Here is a 17,022-nt window from a genome sequence, read left to right on the forward strand (position 1 = left end):
CTGTAGAAGCAAACAAACTGTGTGTGTGTGGGACAGTGCGTCAGACATATGCAACATATTGGCTCATGGAAGAGAGTGGCACCGTAGAGGAATGGGTAGTGTACTGAAGGCGATGGCAGTAAGGAACACGTGGATGCAACAAGCAAAAAGGGATAGAAAAACAGGATGAGAGGCAGAGGTGAGGGAGGAAAGCTGGAGGTGGAATTGAAGACGAGGTGGTGGGTGAAGGCAAAGTGGGAAGACCAGGGCAATGATGAAAAAGACGGGTGAGGTGTTTCACCGGCGAGGGTATGAAGGTTGCTGCGGCCATGGCTCAGTGTGCTGAGGAGGCAGTACGAGGTACTAGAAGTCACTGGCACCACATCCCAGCATTCCTAAGAACACATTGAAAATAGAGAGCAAAGTTCAGATTGAAAGCAAAAGTATTGACCGGTGAAAACTGGTGAAATCTGGTGAAACTGTGCAAGCCTCACCGAGTGCACTATTTAATTTTTTTCTCTTCTTCTTGGGTACAGGTAAACAATGTAAATAGTTTTGACAAAAAGCAACTGTGTTTGACATTAATGGTGCAAAGCTACCAGGTAGGACAGGTAAACCGCCGAGGATTTACAACCATCCTGTGCAAAGTTGCACGTCATGACTGCATCCTTACCAGATTACCATCACCAAGAAAAGTCCATCGGCATTACCTCCATCCAATTAAAGCACAAACTGTTCAGGATAACTTTTCAGTCCATCACGTTGGTGATGACGATAACAACTAAACAGTTCAGAGAACACCTTGCCCTGCGCAGTCTTGAGAAACAAGGACATGGCAAGGGTTTTTTAAACTGTTGCTGTGCATTTCCGAGCACGAGCTATATTTCCTACAAGCCGCGATTTTGTCTGCATATCGATATTCCCCTAACGCTGAGAGCGCGAGCAGCCAAATTTGATTGGTGAGATGGCGTAAAATGGTGTAATATTTTGTTCAAGTTCTGCTAAACGGGAGAGTTTTGTAAGTGCCAATAAGGTGATTTGTTCGACGATGTTCAAGTATATAATTCAAATGAAATAAAATGAAGATTTTAAAAACTGGAGAAAAAAAGTTTTTGTTTTTTTTTGGAAGTTTACCACAGTTGATGCAGCAACTTTTACACCACCTTATTTAACACATTACACGTTAGTTCTTTGTGCCTGTAAGTTTCCTGTTTGGAATGATTTTTGAATATTGTTTAACAGACAAGACAAATAGACGGAATAGTAATTTTTTAAAAGTACCTTACTCCTCTCTGCGCATGTGTGTTTGGGACGAGACCCCGTACAATTTGCCAAATTCAGCCAAAGTACTGCTAAACTGAAAGTTTTAGTTCCGATTCATGTTCTACACTATTCAAAATATAAAATTAAATTGAAATTAAGTAATTCTTCTATCATAGACTCACGTTTGTAGACAGACAGACAGACAGACAGACAGAGTAAACCAATTGCTGAACCCACTTTGTGCTTCGTGCGTACAGGGTGACGCAGTTAGTGACCGGCATGGAGAGGCCGGCATGGAATGACTAAAATGGAGGCCGACTTCCTTTGTGTTGGCAGAAATTCAGTTTGCACTTCACTCATGTAATTCCGGGCATGTTTATTTTTCACTAAATTTTAACTCGAACTCGATTCCCCATAACTAGGCCAAGATGACGTTTTCGCGGAACGGAAGTAAGGTCATTCTACAATTCAGTTCTGATTCTACAGGTATGAACAATGACCCCGAGAAATAGCTCATGAACACTTACGAATCTTACTTCCTCCGCAGCTACATCGTGATGGGCTAAGTATCGCGGGCCGCCACCATCAGGTCGGGAAGCGATGGGGGGTGTGGGCAACCAATCTTGGTTCAAAAGGTGATGGCGTACAAAGGCGGATCGGCGAGTGATCTGGTGCAGACAGCAGCAAGTAGCTTCAAGCGCCGTTGAGATGAGGAAGAATGCTAAAGTGTTTTGTCGTTCGTCTTTCACCACTGCCTTTGTGACGATGCGGCTGATCGACACGATGACTCCCGCTGTGCCTGGAGATTAGACACAGAGCAGTGATGAGAAGGGTTAGGCCTAGTGACATCTGGAGCCTTTGAGTGATAGTGACGTCAATTCTATCCATTACCTTATCTACTACAGCTAGCAGGATAGCTTACAGGCCTGCTGAGGCTAGCAGGATAGCCCGAAGTTAAGCACACCCACCTCTGAGATGTCTAGCCTGTGTTTGAATCTCGACAAACTATAAACTGTCATTCCAGTGTTTCGCAGGTTGAGTAATTCATCGTGTGTGCCAATGATAACATCACCCAAACTTGGCAAGCTAAGTGACGTCGATGATGCAAAAATCACATATATATATATATATATATATATATATATATATATATATATATATATATATATATATATATATATATATATATATGCTCAATACGTTGTTATTCCATCCCCAAACCTGCAACCCTGATCTTACTCTCTCCTGTCATGATGGCCTGGGTGTATCGAGGAGGAAGCAAGCTCGCGTAGCCATAGAAGCTGGACTGTTGCACTGTGATAAGGAACAGACATGCAACTGCAGATAAACATACATCGAGGGATAGAAGCAGTCACGACATACATGAAAGACGGAGCGACCGCTCAAAGGAATGCGATCCTTACATGTCACTGTCGTAACCTATTCAACTGTCATCATCAATCTTCACCTTTTTGTTGATAGAGTTTCTTTCTTCGCTCTGTTCACACAATCGTTATCGGATATTTTTGCCTTTAATCCTTCGTACCGGTGCAGCCAAAGGCACACAGTGCTATGGCAAGGAGGGTGACGTGGTACTGGAACCGCGGAGGAACGAGTTCCAAGGCGAGGTCAAACACGGACACCAACAGCAAGGTCAGCAGGACAACAATGTAACCTGCGTGCAGCAATTAGCCATAAATGATTCATAATCATAAACCTCACCGTCGTGATGATCACGTATCATCACCGTCATTGACTACACACAGTAATCATGATTAGAAACGTCATCATTAATCAGACTCATTGGTCTTATGGTTGGAGCATGTGCTCTGAATCTAGGAGGTCGGTGGTTCGAACCCCGACCGAGTCATAGCAAAGATTTTAAAGATGGTGCGTGCTGATTCCTTGGCGATTCAGAAGGATAGCGCACAAACAAACAACCACAGGTTGGCAACCATTGTGCAGACTTGATGGGTTGAACGGCTTCATCCTGCACTGAAGTTCCTTTGTAAGGAGCTAATTATTTATAATTATCATCACCGGGAGAATCATCAGTTTTGCTATCTCGAACTACAATGGAGCCGATGTGGACGTCACCGAAACTCCCAAAATGGGCATGCGATGGAAATAACGCCACGTTTGGTGGCAGCCGGTATTACAAATCACCTTCCTTTTCCTTATGATCTGGAGTATGATGACACTATATTGTTGTGATGATCAAAATTTATTCATAAATTCAAAAGTGCATTTCCACGACTGCTCTGTAGCACATTGCCCACCGAAGGTGGGCCGAGAAGGGTACTCCCTACCACAGGGCCCGGAGGGTGGGAGTATCTGCCACTACAATAAATAATTCCAGTTTTAGTCATTATTACTGCCTCATATAGAAATCATATACAATCATATAGAAATGATCATCATCTTAAAAGGATTACAAGGAAATTATGCATAGGAGGAGGCCATTGGGCCCATCATGCCTGCACCACAACAATACCAGATTTAATCAATCAGTCGATACCCCTTCCCTTCGTGTGCAGCCTTTTGCCTGCTACACTGGTACTCATTTCACCGACCTCGGAAGGATGACAGTCTGAGTCAACCCCCTGGTGTTAATTCAGCAGACAACGGGGCTTGAACTCAGTACCCTAGGATCCCAAGCCACCACCTTAACCACTAAGCCAACACCAGGTTCCAACACATCTTCATCGCAATGACTGTCATCATAAACATCATCACCGGCATAAGTATCACCAATCGATTATAATTATCATATCATCAATAAAGCAATATGATCTCGATGATCATAATGAAAAAGCCATGGGTGATTGATAATAATCATCATTACTTGGATCCAAATCTCAACTATCGCTCGAAATGATAGATCAAAATCATCAACACCATGATCATCATCACAATCACCTGGATCATCATCATCATCATTATGATCACAAAGAATACAATCACCTTGATCATAATCATAACTATCAGCATAAACAATAAGATAACAAGCATAATGATTCCTCCATGAGCCTAAAGCACACAATTGTACGCGTCGTTACTTACCGGCCGTTATGCGAGTGTGCAGAGACAACAGCTCGACGAATGCATTGTTGATGAGTGAGGCAGCCAACGCCGTCCCGACGTAGGTGATGCTGAGATCGAGAACCACGGACGTGCCTGAAAAAGGTGACGAGATGGCCGGGATATCATCTCGGCAAGGTTACGGCACAACGCTCAGAATGCCCAGATGCTGACCGGTTACCTGGAAACCTGTGATGGAGGAAATCGACGTCCGTCACAAAGCTGTTGTACGGAAGCAGGAATCCGACCCCGGACAGCAACATGGAGAAGTAGATGCCATGATAGTCATCTGAGGGGCTTGGCCGGATGTAAGCTGGACACAGAACATAGGGAGGGGTATATAAAGGCTAGCATTCAGGAACACGGACGGACATCATGAAGTTCAGTGCTGGAGCCTGGTTAGATTTCCGTCGGGCTGTTCAACATACGTGGAGAGGATCTCATTATACAAGATGGGAAATGAATGGGATATCTCGGGATATAAGGAGTCATATTTCTTTTACATTGATCGAAGGCTCATGGAGGGGTTTGTAAATCAATTGCATCGAACAACAGTTGTCGACAACCGTGAACTTTACAGGAATTATTAGGACATCACAAGACTTGCATGAGCCTCATGGCCTCCTCCTCCTCCTCCTCCTGGGTTGAAGTTCCACAGAAGAGAACTGGTATTAGTAGTCCCCTACCAGTTTCACCGGAAGGGTCGATAAGTTGACTCTCCTGCTGGCTGTCTGTCCGTCCCACCTGTGTTTTCTTCCTATTTTTTCCCCATACCCTTTAACGTATTCAACTGAAACTTGGTGCATGGCTTTATTATGATAAGTTACAGGACAAATTCGAGTTTCAGGGAGTTTTGTCAATTTTTCACAGAGCTATGCCCTTTTTAAACCTAGAAAATATCACATTAGAGACATTGGTCAGTTTTCAGCTGGCCCCACTCCACCTCAATAAAGTAATGTGCCGCTGTTAGTCTATGGCACGGTGCAATTGCAATGATCCCAGGTGTATAACCACCATGTATTATATATTATGCACAGAAGCCATACGCACGTTTTTGCTTCATGTATATACAATGGGTTGTTGTTTTCGGCACCGAACGCGCCATTGTACACCGCCCAAATAAACGAGCATTCATTGACACCGGAAGGGGACATGTTTTGAAAAGTAATTATTGCTGTTGTTATTATAATAATAATCATAATAATTATTATGATTATCATACCAGCAGATACCCGCAGAAATTACTCATAGTGGAAAATGTGACTTCAGGTTCTCAACTGGCCCCGTCCCACACCCAAACCCAAAATCTTCAACCCCTCACATCCCACAACTGCAAGTCTCAAACTACCCCCGAACCTCAACCACCTCTCCCAACTCTCTGTGCCCCCCCCCCACTCCTCCTTTCTTCCCATTCAAAGCAAGAGGATATTCTTACATCAGTCCATATTATTTCTTCATAACCTCATTAAAATAGTGGAATATTATGATGCCACGAGCAACTTCACAGACTCCAACCTCCTCGTAACCTGATTTCTCACCTTCCCAACTTCTCCTTTTACCCCATTCACAATCTCGGGAGCAGCGACATACAGTTGGTCTCACGAGAACAATATTGTCCAAACTGCCTTCAGGTGCCAATTTACAATCTCGCGAGATATTGTTGCGAACCAGGAAGCCATGAGCACACAACATACAGGTCCTATAAATCAGTCATATCGGTAAGTACGTGTTGCCAGTTAGGGTCCCATCCCTAGTCTAATGGGTAATTAAATGTTCCTGCGCTGTGGAGTTATTTTAATAGTCAGGTTTTCTTTTCTTTATTTTTACACCACCATCAACGCCAGCGTCATCTTCCCCTCGCTCTGCTCGACGCCATTGTCTACGTGTGTCCGATCACGTACGGGGGCGGAGATTTCCATCACCTCAGATTGAGACTCCGCCCAGAAGGGCAGGGGCGTGCTCCTTGTCCAACCAGGAACCTCATCACCTCAGATCGAGACTCCACCCAGAAGGACAGGGGCGTGCTCCTTGTCCAACCAGGAACCTCATCACCTCAGATCGAGACTCCACCCAGAAGGACAGGGGCGTGCTCCTTGTCCAACCAGGAACCTCATCACCTCAGATCGAGACTCCACCCAGAAGGACAGGGGCGTGCTCCTTGTCCAACCAGGAACCTCATCACCTCAGATCGAGACTCCACCCAGAAGGACAGGGGCATGCTCCTTGTCCAACCAGGAAGCTCAGCACCTCAGGCTGGCTCTGCCTTAGCCAGATAGAGTTTTCGGCCCCGGCTAAACGAGTCGTCCGAGAACGGACCGTCCAATGAGGAGGCGAGTGGCGACAAAAGGAGGTCTCTCATGCCCGAGCACAAAAAGGAGGGGTGGGGGTTCTGGCGAGGGTGAACATCTGCGTGCAAGGTGGTGGAGTACAAAAGCATCTGCGCACGGAGTGGTCGATGCAACGGAGGGTCTTCTCTTGCTAGCTTTCACCCTGCCGACTTTGTTCGCCTGGAGCCTGGTCATAAAGGCGTCTGGAGCATCTGGATCGTCTGGATCGTGCTGGGGGTCCAGTTCTGCCCCGAGGACCTGGTCCTTGAATACCGCACGAGGTGGAAAGGTCAAACAGACTCTCACCTCCAGCTCGACTGTCCTCTGGGCTGGAGGTCCAAATAAAGACCATTTTGGTCCGATTCTTTGGGTGTATGCATATGTGTGTTTGTGGCGCCAGTCAGTTAAGTAGGAAATTGTTAAGTGCCGTGCTGTATATACGGGCATTTATTTTAATCGGTTTAACTCTGCTCTTGCGTGCCTCCCTCGTTCCCCAATTATTATGTAAATAAACATCCCCATTTGTGAAAAGTATCTGCTCGTTCATGTCTTTTCCTCCATTGGCTTAGCGTGCTGCGGGTTGGAAAATTAGCCAGGCTGTTGCCGTTGTAATGGGACATTTGGACGGATGGATCTCAGCGATAAACCGCTCGGATCGCACACGGTTCGAGTACGCTAAGTGGCTCGTTCCGTACGGGTGCCGTCGAGGGTGTGGAGACTCGGTGAATCGCCACGTGGAAATCTAGGTATTTTGAAAATTGGCGAATAACCCTGTACCACGTGGCAGAAATATTTACGCTTCACGGTCCGATAAGGGACCCGTACTTTTCCGGAGTTTTCCGAAAAGGTACGATCTAAATTCTGGGTGATCGGTCGAGCCAACTCTGCTGCTCCATCTAGCGGTCGTGCTCGCAGCCGATACCCGGCCCCGCAACAATATGTCCCGAGGAAACTCTGTGGAATTGCCACTCTCAAATGATTCCGAGGAGCCAATGATTACCTCCACCAATGAAGGGGAAGTAGGTTATGTTTTCACCCCTTTCTGTGTGTTTGTCTGTCTGTGTACAGGATATCTCAAAAAGTTGTGGATGGATCTGGATGAAACTTGGTGGACAGGTTCGGTGTGTGACAAGGAAGAATTGATTCAATTTTGATGAAGATCCAAATCCGGATCAGGATACGAGAATTATTTAATTTTAAAAAGTAATTCTTCACCATTGAGAGATGTAATGGGGCCAAAAATGACATATCGCATGATATTTCAAACATGTAATTGTTTGTGGGCCTAATATGTTCTTGTGGATCAGGCATTACGTGGCAGAGGTATGCACTCCACCGAGTGCCCTTGTAGTTGTGTTAATAAATGATCCTATTAATTATGTTCTTTGTGGTGTGTGTGTGTGTGTGTGTGTGTGTGTGTGTGTGTGTGTGTGTGTGTGTGTGTGTGCGCGCGCGCGCGCGCGCAATATTAAAGTGAAATCGCAAAGAAACAACACTTAATTCACAATCTTGCGAGATTCCATCATCACGTGATATGCGATTGAGGGACAGACGGACAGACAAACATATTATTATATATATATATATATATATATATATATATATATATATATATATATATATATATATATATATATACACTAGGTGAATACACCCGGCGCTGCCCGGGCTCTTTTTGAATGAATTTAATCTTCCATACATATGTCTGACGTGAGCACAGTATCAGTTCCCTGTTGGGCCATGGCAGTCATAGGCTGAGGGGGTTGGTGAGGGGGAAACACACCCCCCCCCCCCCCCCCCCGCCCGGCCGAGGGGCCTTGCCACATAACCTTCCCGGGGCCCATCCCTACATTTTTTGTTTCAGTGGTCAGTGGCTCCTATCTTTCACCTTTCAGGAGATTAGAGCGTGCAGACAAACAAACAAACAGACAAACAAAAAATTAAAATAATACGTTAGATATATTGTATATGGCGTTGGCCCCATGTCAATCGGCTGAACTTGAAAAATTAAAGTTACAAAATCAGGTGATGACGTCATAATTCGGAAACCGGAAGTCGGAAGTACAATTATTTTACATCGGGACACTCCGGGTACATGTTCTGTCAGCATGTGAAGTTTGGTGAGGATCAGTGCAGTACTTTCCGCATACATAGGTCACAGAGAAACACACAGACACACTTTACATTATATATATATATATATATATATATATATATATATATATATATATATATATATATATATATATATATATATATATATATATATATATAGATTGGTCGGAGTGAATTTTGTAGAGTGTATGGGATTTGAACCTGGGCTCCGAGTGTTACAAGTTAGTGGTTCAGGTGAGAAAATTTAACAGAGCAACCTACCAGTCATTATTCATGCAGAGGAATCAATCAATCAATCAATCAATCAATGACATGTACCAGACTTCAGAGTGGCGGTGCTCATGAAGGACTTCTTGGGCAAAGGTCATGCTGGGTGGTTTGCCATTGCCTTTCCAGCAGTCAGCCAGTTCAGGAATTTGTTCAGGGTGCCGGTGATGTCACTTACTCTTTGCGAAAGACAACGTGGTAGGTATCTTTAACGTCCACCAACGAACAGTGCTGGCGGAACTGTCCTCCAGATTGACATCCTTCCGATGGACGATGCACTCACTGATGCATCGCCTGCAGGTGAAACAACATGAGGATGAGAGATTCCTACTCCCAGGTGACGCAGCTCAAAGGCGAGTGCCCACATTTCAAGGCTCAACTGTTGCAAGCAGATCATGGTGAAAAAAGGAAATATGCAGAAAAACAAAAGAGATCAGCAGAGAAGGAGGTGAATGTGAAGCTCGTTTGTTGGCGTGCTCATTGAGGCAAGAGAAAATACTGTGGTCCTGATGCAGGTACGTATAAAATCTTTCTTCTCAAATACAGTTTGATTCTCAATGCAGTGATGAAAGACCAACGAAAGGATCATCTGCCTTTTCTCTGTCCACCCTTCTGTTTATCATCACCATACCCTTTATAAGTGCGTGAACCTTCCACCCATTTTCGTGTAACACTTGAACAAACCTCAGCATGAGTACATGAAAAGTTTGAACCTAAATAAATATAAATTGTTCATTCGAATTCAAAGTTCTCACGTTTACAAATCCAATGCATCAATGCAAGTTGAAAAAGGCAGTGCAACCCATTTGGAATTGAAAGGTAACAAACCAATGGACTCGCAGGATGATGATGAACCGTTCGTGCGATCTCCCCTCTCCTCATTGCAATCATGGCCGTCTCTTCGGCAGTCCCTCCTCACACCTTCGTCGTCTTCCCCCTGTTGCGTCTCCATTTCTCTCCAGCGTTCAGTCTCACACTCGTCGGTGTCCAGTAGGGTCAGTTTTGCGCTCGTCCTTAGACCCTCCATCCTGGGGAGAGTCACTGGGGTGGTTGAGGGAGGAGAGAAAGTCACTGTGGTGGTTGAGGGAGGAGAGAGAGTCAATGTGGTGGTTGAGGGAGGAGAGAGAGTCAATGTGGTGGTTGAGGGAGGAGAGAGAGTCACTGTGGTGGTTCAGGGAGGAGAGAAAGTCACTGTGGTGGTTGAGGGACGAGAGAGAGTCACTGTGGTGGTTGAGGGAGGAGAGAGAGTCACTGTGGTGGTTGAGGGAGGAGAGAGAGTCACTGTGGTGGTTGAGGGAGGAGAGAGAGTCAATGTGGTGGTTGAGGGAGGAGAGAGAGTCACTGTGGTGGTTGAGGGAGGAGAGAGAGTCACTGTGGTGGTTGAGGGAGGAGAGAGAGTCACTGTGGTGGTTGAGGAAGGTCGCGAATATGGTGAATGGTTTAACATTCGAATTGTTGGACTTGGTAAGCGAAACCGTTTAAAAGATGGACGGAGATGTTGATGGCCTGCGCAGGCATTTGCTTATGATGCACTCCAATTTCATTCACATGCAATTCGCCTAAGTGCTGCGGTGGTGATCATGATGATGTAAATGTTTGGTGAGACAAAGCACCACTGATAGACGAGGAGTTTTAGTAGATTAATAATTGCTGTATTTTTTCATAGTGTCCAAGGATCATGCCGTAACGTATACAACTGTACATCTGTTTGATGTAGCACAAGGACAGTTTAGGAGACATTGCTGTTCTTTCATACAAACCAAAATAAAATGAGGAAGAGACAATTTTAATTGATATATCCCGTCATCTTTCTTTCAGTAATGGTTGTAACTACAAATGACACGATGTGTTTGTGTATTGGTGTGTGTGTGCGTGTGCGTGTGCGTGTGCGTGTGCGTGTGCGTGTGCGTGTGCGTAAGTTGCTGTTGTTGACTGCTATCGCTACATGTGGGTGGGTTTCAAGAGGTGAAATGGAGACCCACCAGATCTCAAAGTATCTACCTCAATTAGTGTGTGTGTGTGTGTGTGTGTGTGTGTGTGTGTGTGTGTGTGTGTGTGTGTGTGTGTGTGTGTGTGTGTGTGTGTGTGTGTGTGTGTGTGTGTGTGTGTGTGTGTGTATAATATGTTAAGTTTAATATGTATATGTACGGTATATATGTGTAATACATCACGTATAACATGCATAAGTCACCGTATACAATATGCATAATAGATACATTATATAACATATATAATGTCACATATAATACATGAGGTATATAATATGAATAATATGTATGGTATATAATGCCTAATATGTTACATATAATACTTACAGTATACAACATGTGCAATATGTCCCTTATAATATGTACAGTATCGATAGATAGATATATATTGTTGTGGCCTGGAGTCGGGTCGAGAAGACCACGAGGGGGGGGGAAAGCTATCTCGGGTTCCCACCAGACTCTCCGGAATCGCAGGCCGTCGCACACGGATAACTCCGTGACGCGCGGGTCGCTAAGTGACCGTGAACGCCAATAACTCAACGACATGACCAAGGGTCCTCCGACTAAGGTTTAACCGGTTACCTAAAATAATCACATGACCTAATTTCCAGGGAACACGCCCACGGTATGCCTTATCTAAACCGGGTCACCTTACCGAGTCAGATTCAGCCGAACGAAACTGCCAAGGAACGTTCCGGCTGGTAGAACGGATCGTTGGGAGATAAAGTCCCGGCTAGGCTAGGATACAGACCATGCTGAAGGAGAAGGAGGAGATTGGGACTATACTCTGTGCAGAGCGTCGGTGCTGCTTAAGCAGTCTTCTTGGCTATTGGGCACAATCCTGGGCGGGTCGCCACTCCGGCACAGTATACCAGCAAGCTGGCACTCATTTTGCCGACCTCGGAAGGATGACAGGTCGAGTTAACCCCACCTGGTATTAATTCAACAGCCAAGTGGAATTTTAACTCAGGACCCAAGGTTCCCAAACCCACCACCCGGACCATTAAGCCAACACCAGGCATACAGGAAGCCACAGTTAGCAGATTAAAACAAGTTTTCTTCAAGATCATAAAACGACACCAAATAGAATTAGTGAAACTAGTACGGGCCCGTAGGTGCGTGCCCGTAGGTGAGTGCAGTATGTGCAGCCTCTCTCTCTCTCAAACCTCGAAAAGGCACATCCGCGGGTCCCCAGCAATATTCCTGGAAAGTTTCAATCGTGCAAAAGAAATAATAATAATAATTAAATAAATAAATAAACATTAATTGTGATGTCATTCGTGACATCATAGCACCATGTCCTGTCATTGGTCGACAGATAAATGGCCGTAACTTGGGAACCGCTCGTCCGATTGATATCAAACCTTGAAAAGGCACATCCGCGGGGCCCCGTGAATATTCCTGGCAAGTTTCAATCAGATCGGACCGGCGGTCGTCGAGAAACGGCGGTCGCAGACAGACAGACAGACACACACACACACACACACACACACACACACACACACACACACACACACACACATTGCTGGAATTATAGATAGATACAATACGAATAGTAAAAATATTATCAACGAGATATTTATATAAATACATTATAAACAAGAAAAAGAGCAATCAGAGATTGCAGACCCTCCCAGCACTTCTTTTGAGTGGTGTATTTAAAAAAAAAAAAATCAGTTTCAGAGTAAATCCAATGTGGCTGACAAACCATGTGACCTATGACATAGTGTGTGTGAAACTTTTGTTTCCTCATGGACAGGCGGTCATACGTTTAAAGTTTTGCATCGATCTGTTCAGCCACTTCAGAGCAGATTTTTAAAGGTTAAAAAAAAAACAAAAAAAACAATATGGCTGCCGAATCACGTGACCCATGATGTCATCAATGTTTTTTTTCTGTGGACCATTTTATCCCAATATGACCCTCAAAAATTTTCATACTGATCAGATGCGGCGTTATACATATGCAATTACCACGTCATAAGGAAGGCACCTATGACATCATAAAAATCACACTCACTCCCCATGAGGAGTACTTGCCATTTGCCAAGTTTCAATTTTTTCCTTGGTGCGGTTTCAGAGATAGAGGTCCAAAGTTTTTTCCGTTTTTCCAATATGGCTGCCACACCACGTGACCTATGACGTCACAATTATCATTACAATATTCCACGTGAGTATTCGCAGCAATGGTGAAAATTTCGACTCAATCTGACAGGAGGTTTGTGGAGAAACACACGAAAGTTCTGCACGGACAAACAAACAAACAAACGTGCCGAAATGTAATACCCTCTCCTTCGGCGAGGGGAAATATATCTATATATATATATATATATATATATATATATATATATATATATATATATATATATATATATATATATATATATATATATGTACATATGTATATGTAAATTTAAACCCATTTCAGTGATTACTAGGAGACAAGGAAGCAGGTTAAAAAACAGTTTATAAATAACCGTTTGAATGTTTGAGCAACAGTTTGATCCAGAGGTGAGTGGGGTGGTCGTGTTTGTTAGTGTAAGTGTGCATGATTTAATGTATTAACATATAATAGAATGTGTGATGGAAATTGTAACTACAGTATGTGATAATACATTAAACCCACCAGCGAGTAGGGTCTGTTTAGTGATGTTGCATTGATGGGTTGACTTGACTGCCTGGACGTAACTGAGGTTGTGGATCTACTGATGTGGATCCATGACCAAGGTTGTGGATCTGCTCTTTGGAAAGGTTCTGGGCTGAAAGGATCGAAACCTCGAGGAAGAACGATGCCTAACTGATGACCCACGTGGTCAGGAAACCATGAATTTGCTTCCAGGTTAAGGTTCTTACTTTAGGTAAGGGAACTTTGTTTTTGTTTAAGGAAAAAAATTTTTTAATTTATTTGCCACTGAGAAGGTGTTGAAAAAAAGCCCTGGGGGGTCGATTTTTTGATTTCGCCAGTGACGTCACATCTGGAAGCCACGTTGATCCGAACGGCGGCTTTCCGTGGAGAAACGGTGCAGGTCAAGCTTGGATTCCAACACCGATTCCACCGTTATTATCAACTCTGAAAGTTCTCAGAATGTTGAAACTGATCAGTGGGATGCTGAAGAAACTACTTGAGACAAAATTCGTGATGGAAATGATTTTGGGGGGGATTATGGAGCCGAATAGTTTTGAGCCTTGTGCAAGTGATTGAGAGGAAGAAGGTGTGGAAGTGTTTGTGAAGATGAAAACGCCAGTCACATGATCACTTCAGCTCGGTAGAGTTTGATTTTCCGTTCAATTGGCGGTGCATAAGGGAGGGATTTGTTTTAATTGATAAATCGGTTCAGATATTACTCGAGCAGAAATACCAGTCATCATCTGACAGCACGGGCACCGCCAAGGCACACTCGGATACTGCGGACAAGATGGATGACGAATGCTTTGTCCCACTGTCACAGGCTGATCACGTGTCTCGTATGTTAGGGGATCATCCAATTTCATACTTTTCCTGGATGCCATTTGAGTCCGTGCTGCGTCCGACTGTAATGTCCGTGAGGTGTTGATGTCCTTCCCCAGTGGACAGGGAGGAGGGTGGAGGAGGAGCGTGGGTATTGTGGAGGGGGGGTGTGGGATGGTGGTGGGTATTGTGGGGGTGATGGTTGAGGGGGATTGTGGAGGGGTGGTGGAGGGAGGCGACCTTGAAAGTATATTGTCCTCGGTCAAATCCTCTTGGAGGAGTAGATGATACATACGTACTTTCTCTCCAGGATAAATAGATGGCGGTTCAGTGGACTCGTACAAATTTGTGTTGATAATAGATAATTGTTTTTCTGGTGCTCTTGTGGTAACTGCTGGACAATGGCAACAGATGTTTAATTCACCGCTCAAATAGTCTATGTACATGTACTGGTAGCTCGGCAGAGGTGATGTTACAGTTTCGATGGACGGCTATTTGTTCTGCTTAATCGTTGGGATGGGGTCCTCTCTCAATCCTGGCGGATAACCACAAGGTCTAACCATGTCTGTTGTTTCATCACATGCTCTGTAAAATGTTCCGAGCACAAGAGTGAACATTTTCTCGGCCTGAGCCACACTTGTGTATTCGGCCAAACCTCGTTCAATTTCTGGCAAACTGAGGGTGTTTTGGCCATTGGTGGAGCATGAAACCATCTCGGTTTGCATAACAAAACAAGCAGCAAGGACACATCGACTCGGCATACTTGTGGAACATCGAAAATTATTTGCCATTTGAGTGAAATTGTATGGCGATGTCACGATGTGACCTGCACACAGTACGGATCTGGTGGTCTACTGCCGTGTGTGACATCATAGACAATCTGAAGAAGGAGAAGAAGAAGATTTCGACTTTCAATTGCAAATTTCCCTTCTTTATCCGAGGGCCAGTCAACAAGTATCCTTTAAATATTTTTCACAAATTGTTTGTTGCATGTACGTGTGTAACAACTGTTATTTTTCAACATAATCTCCATTGCGTTCAATGCATTTTTCTGGCGCTTTACTAAGACCTGAAAAGTCCTCTCGGAGAGGAAAAAAAAACTTTTGTCTGTTTGTGTAGGCATTCGTGCAGCGCCTCTTGGACCTCTTCGTCAGATCAGAAAATCGTTCCACCAAGTGGCCCAAAGATGTGGTAATCCGAAGGGAGAGGTCTGGCGAGTAGGGTGGATGAGGAAGATACTCAAAATACATGTCGTCGATTGTCGCAGCTGTGGTGTGGGCAGGATGGGGCCGAGCATTGTCATGCTGCAGCCAAACGCCGATAGTGAGTAGTCCACGACGTTTTGATCTGATTGGTGGTTTCGGAGAAATTTAAGGAGGGCACAGTATGATTTCACTGGTGGCTGTGGCTCCTCAAGGCATGTAATGCTCTCCGAGTGGGCCTCGGCTATCCCAGAAGAGAGTCAGCATCACTTTTCCAGCGGACGGCTTCGTGCGGAATTTTTTGGGCTTCGGTGAAGTTGAATGACGCCACTCTTTGTTTTCCCTCTTCATTTCTGGCTGAAAGTGGTGGACTCAGCTTTCATCCCCAATCACTACGTGCTGTAAGAAAGCATCGCCTTCTGTTTCATAACGTCGCAAAAGTTCTTCACATGCGTCCACTCGCCGTTCCTTCAGTTCGGGTGCGAGTTGTCTCGGCACCCATCTTGCAGACACTTTGTGAAACCCCAGCACATTGTGAAAACGGGTGGTTTGTGTGACGGGTGGAAAAAAAAATTGGTTCGGTAATTTAGAAAACACGTTAATATGGCAAACAGCTCGGAAATCGGGTGTAATCAAATGTATTATGCTTTCAAACTCACAAAGAGAAACCATATAACCTTTCTAAAGCAAATCCCATAAGGAAAACGTAATAGATCCAAATCGACCCATATATACCACGTCCGTGTGTGCTATACACGATCTTCTACCGTGTAGTCACTGTCAAGTGAACATCCCGATTGGGGCAGGAACTATACTGCTATCGATTGTAGGGCACTCAGTAAGTGGCTTAAGCACTCAAGCAAGCACTACAACGGGACGCCTGGCTTGGCAAGTGATTACCAATTGCCTTCCATAAAACTATGCACCCAGAAACGCCCAAGCAATGTCGGAATTGGACAAATGAACACTTTTTTTTAGCATCGGAACTGCTGCTAAGATCAAATCTGGAGTTTGAATTTTGTGATTCGGCTTAGTTTAAGAGATTCTCGAGGTTATCACATGGGTGGAAATGAAAAAATACACCCGAGCGGGTTTTGACGGTCACCTCGGATACAAAACTTGATGCAACCGAGTGTTAATCAACCCTAGCGACTTCGGAAAGTGAAAACAGAATTCAAATTGAATTTAAAATAAACACGTGAGGCCCGCTCGAAGCAAAAATCTCCATATTCTAGGAATCATTCCCAACATCATTATACAATTTTCAAACCCGCGTTTATGGCCGTGAAATAAATACTCTAAGTGTGTGCATTTAATGGCTGTATCCAGGACAGAGTTGGACCCCAACTAAAAAG

At 44.5% G+C, this 17,022-nt stretch overlaps 1 protein-coding gene across 7 annotated transcripts in view; it reads right to left on the reverse strand.

Moving 5' to 3' along the window:
* Positions 1-17,022, reverse strand: part of SLC29A4 (solute carrier family 29 member 4) — a 65,229-nt gene that overhangs the window by 26,388 nt on the left and 21,819 nt on the right. For 4 of the 7 annotated variants that reach the window (XM_085861057.1, XM_085861055.1, XM_085861054.1 and 1 more), the window contains 7 exons: positions 9,861-10,073; positions 4,505-4,636; positions 4,306-4,419; positions 2,789-2,917; positions 2,482-2,556; positions 1,770-2,041; positions 281-374 (listed from right to left, as the gene is read on the reverse strand). In XM_085861057.1, coding sequence (XP_085717183.1) covers positions 281-374; positions 1,770-2,041; positions 2,482-2,556; positions 2,789-2,917; positions 4,306-4,419; positions 4,505-4,636; positions 9,861-10,073 — 1,029 coding nt within the window. Of the gene's footprint in view, positions 1-280; positions 375-1,769; positions 2,042-2,481; positions 2,557-2,788; positions 2,918-4,305; positions 4,420-4,504; positions 4,637-5,861; positions 6,337-9,860; positions 10,074-17,022 lie in introns of those variants that run through there. The other 3 variants (XM_085861058.1, XM_085861052.1, XM_085861056.1) reach the window with 2 other exon arrangements.

This window comes from Eptatretus burgeri, chromosome 17, assembly GCF_056783735.1.
Source record: "Eptatretus burgeri isolate ZD-2024b chromosome 17, Ebu_testis_v1, whole genome shotgun sequence".
In the NCBI taxonomy this organism is placed as follows: domain Eukaryota; kingdom Metazoa; phylum Chordata; class Myxini; order Myxiniformes; family Myxinidae; genus Eptatretus; species Eptatretus burgeri.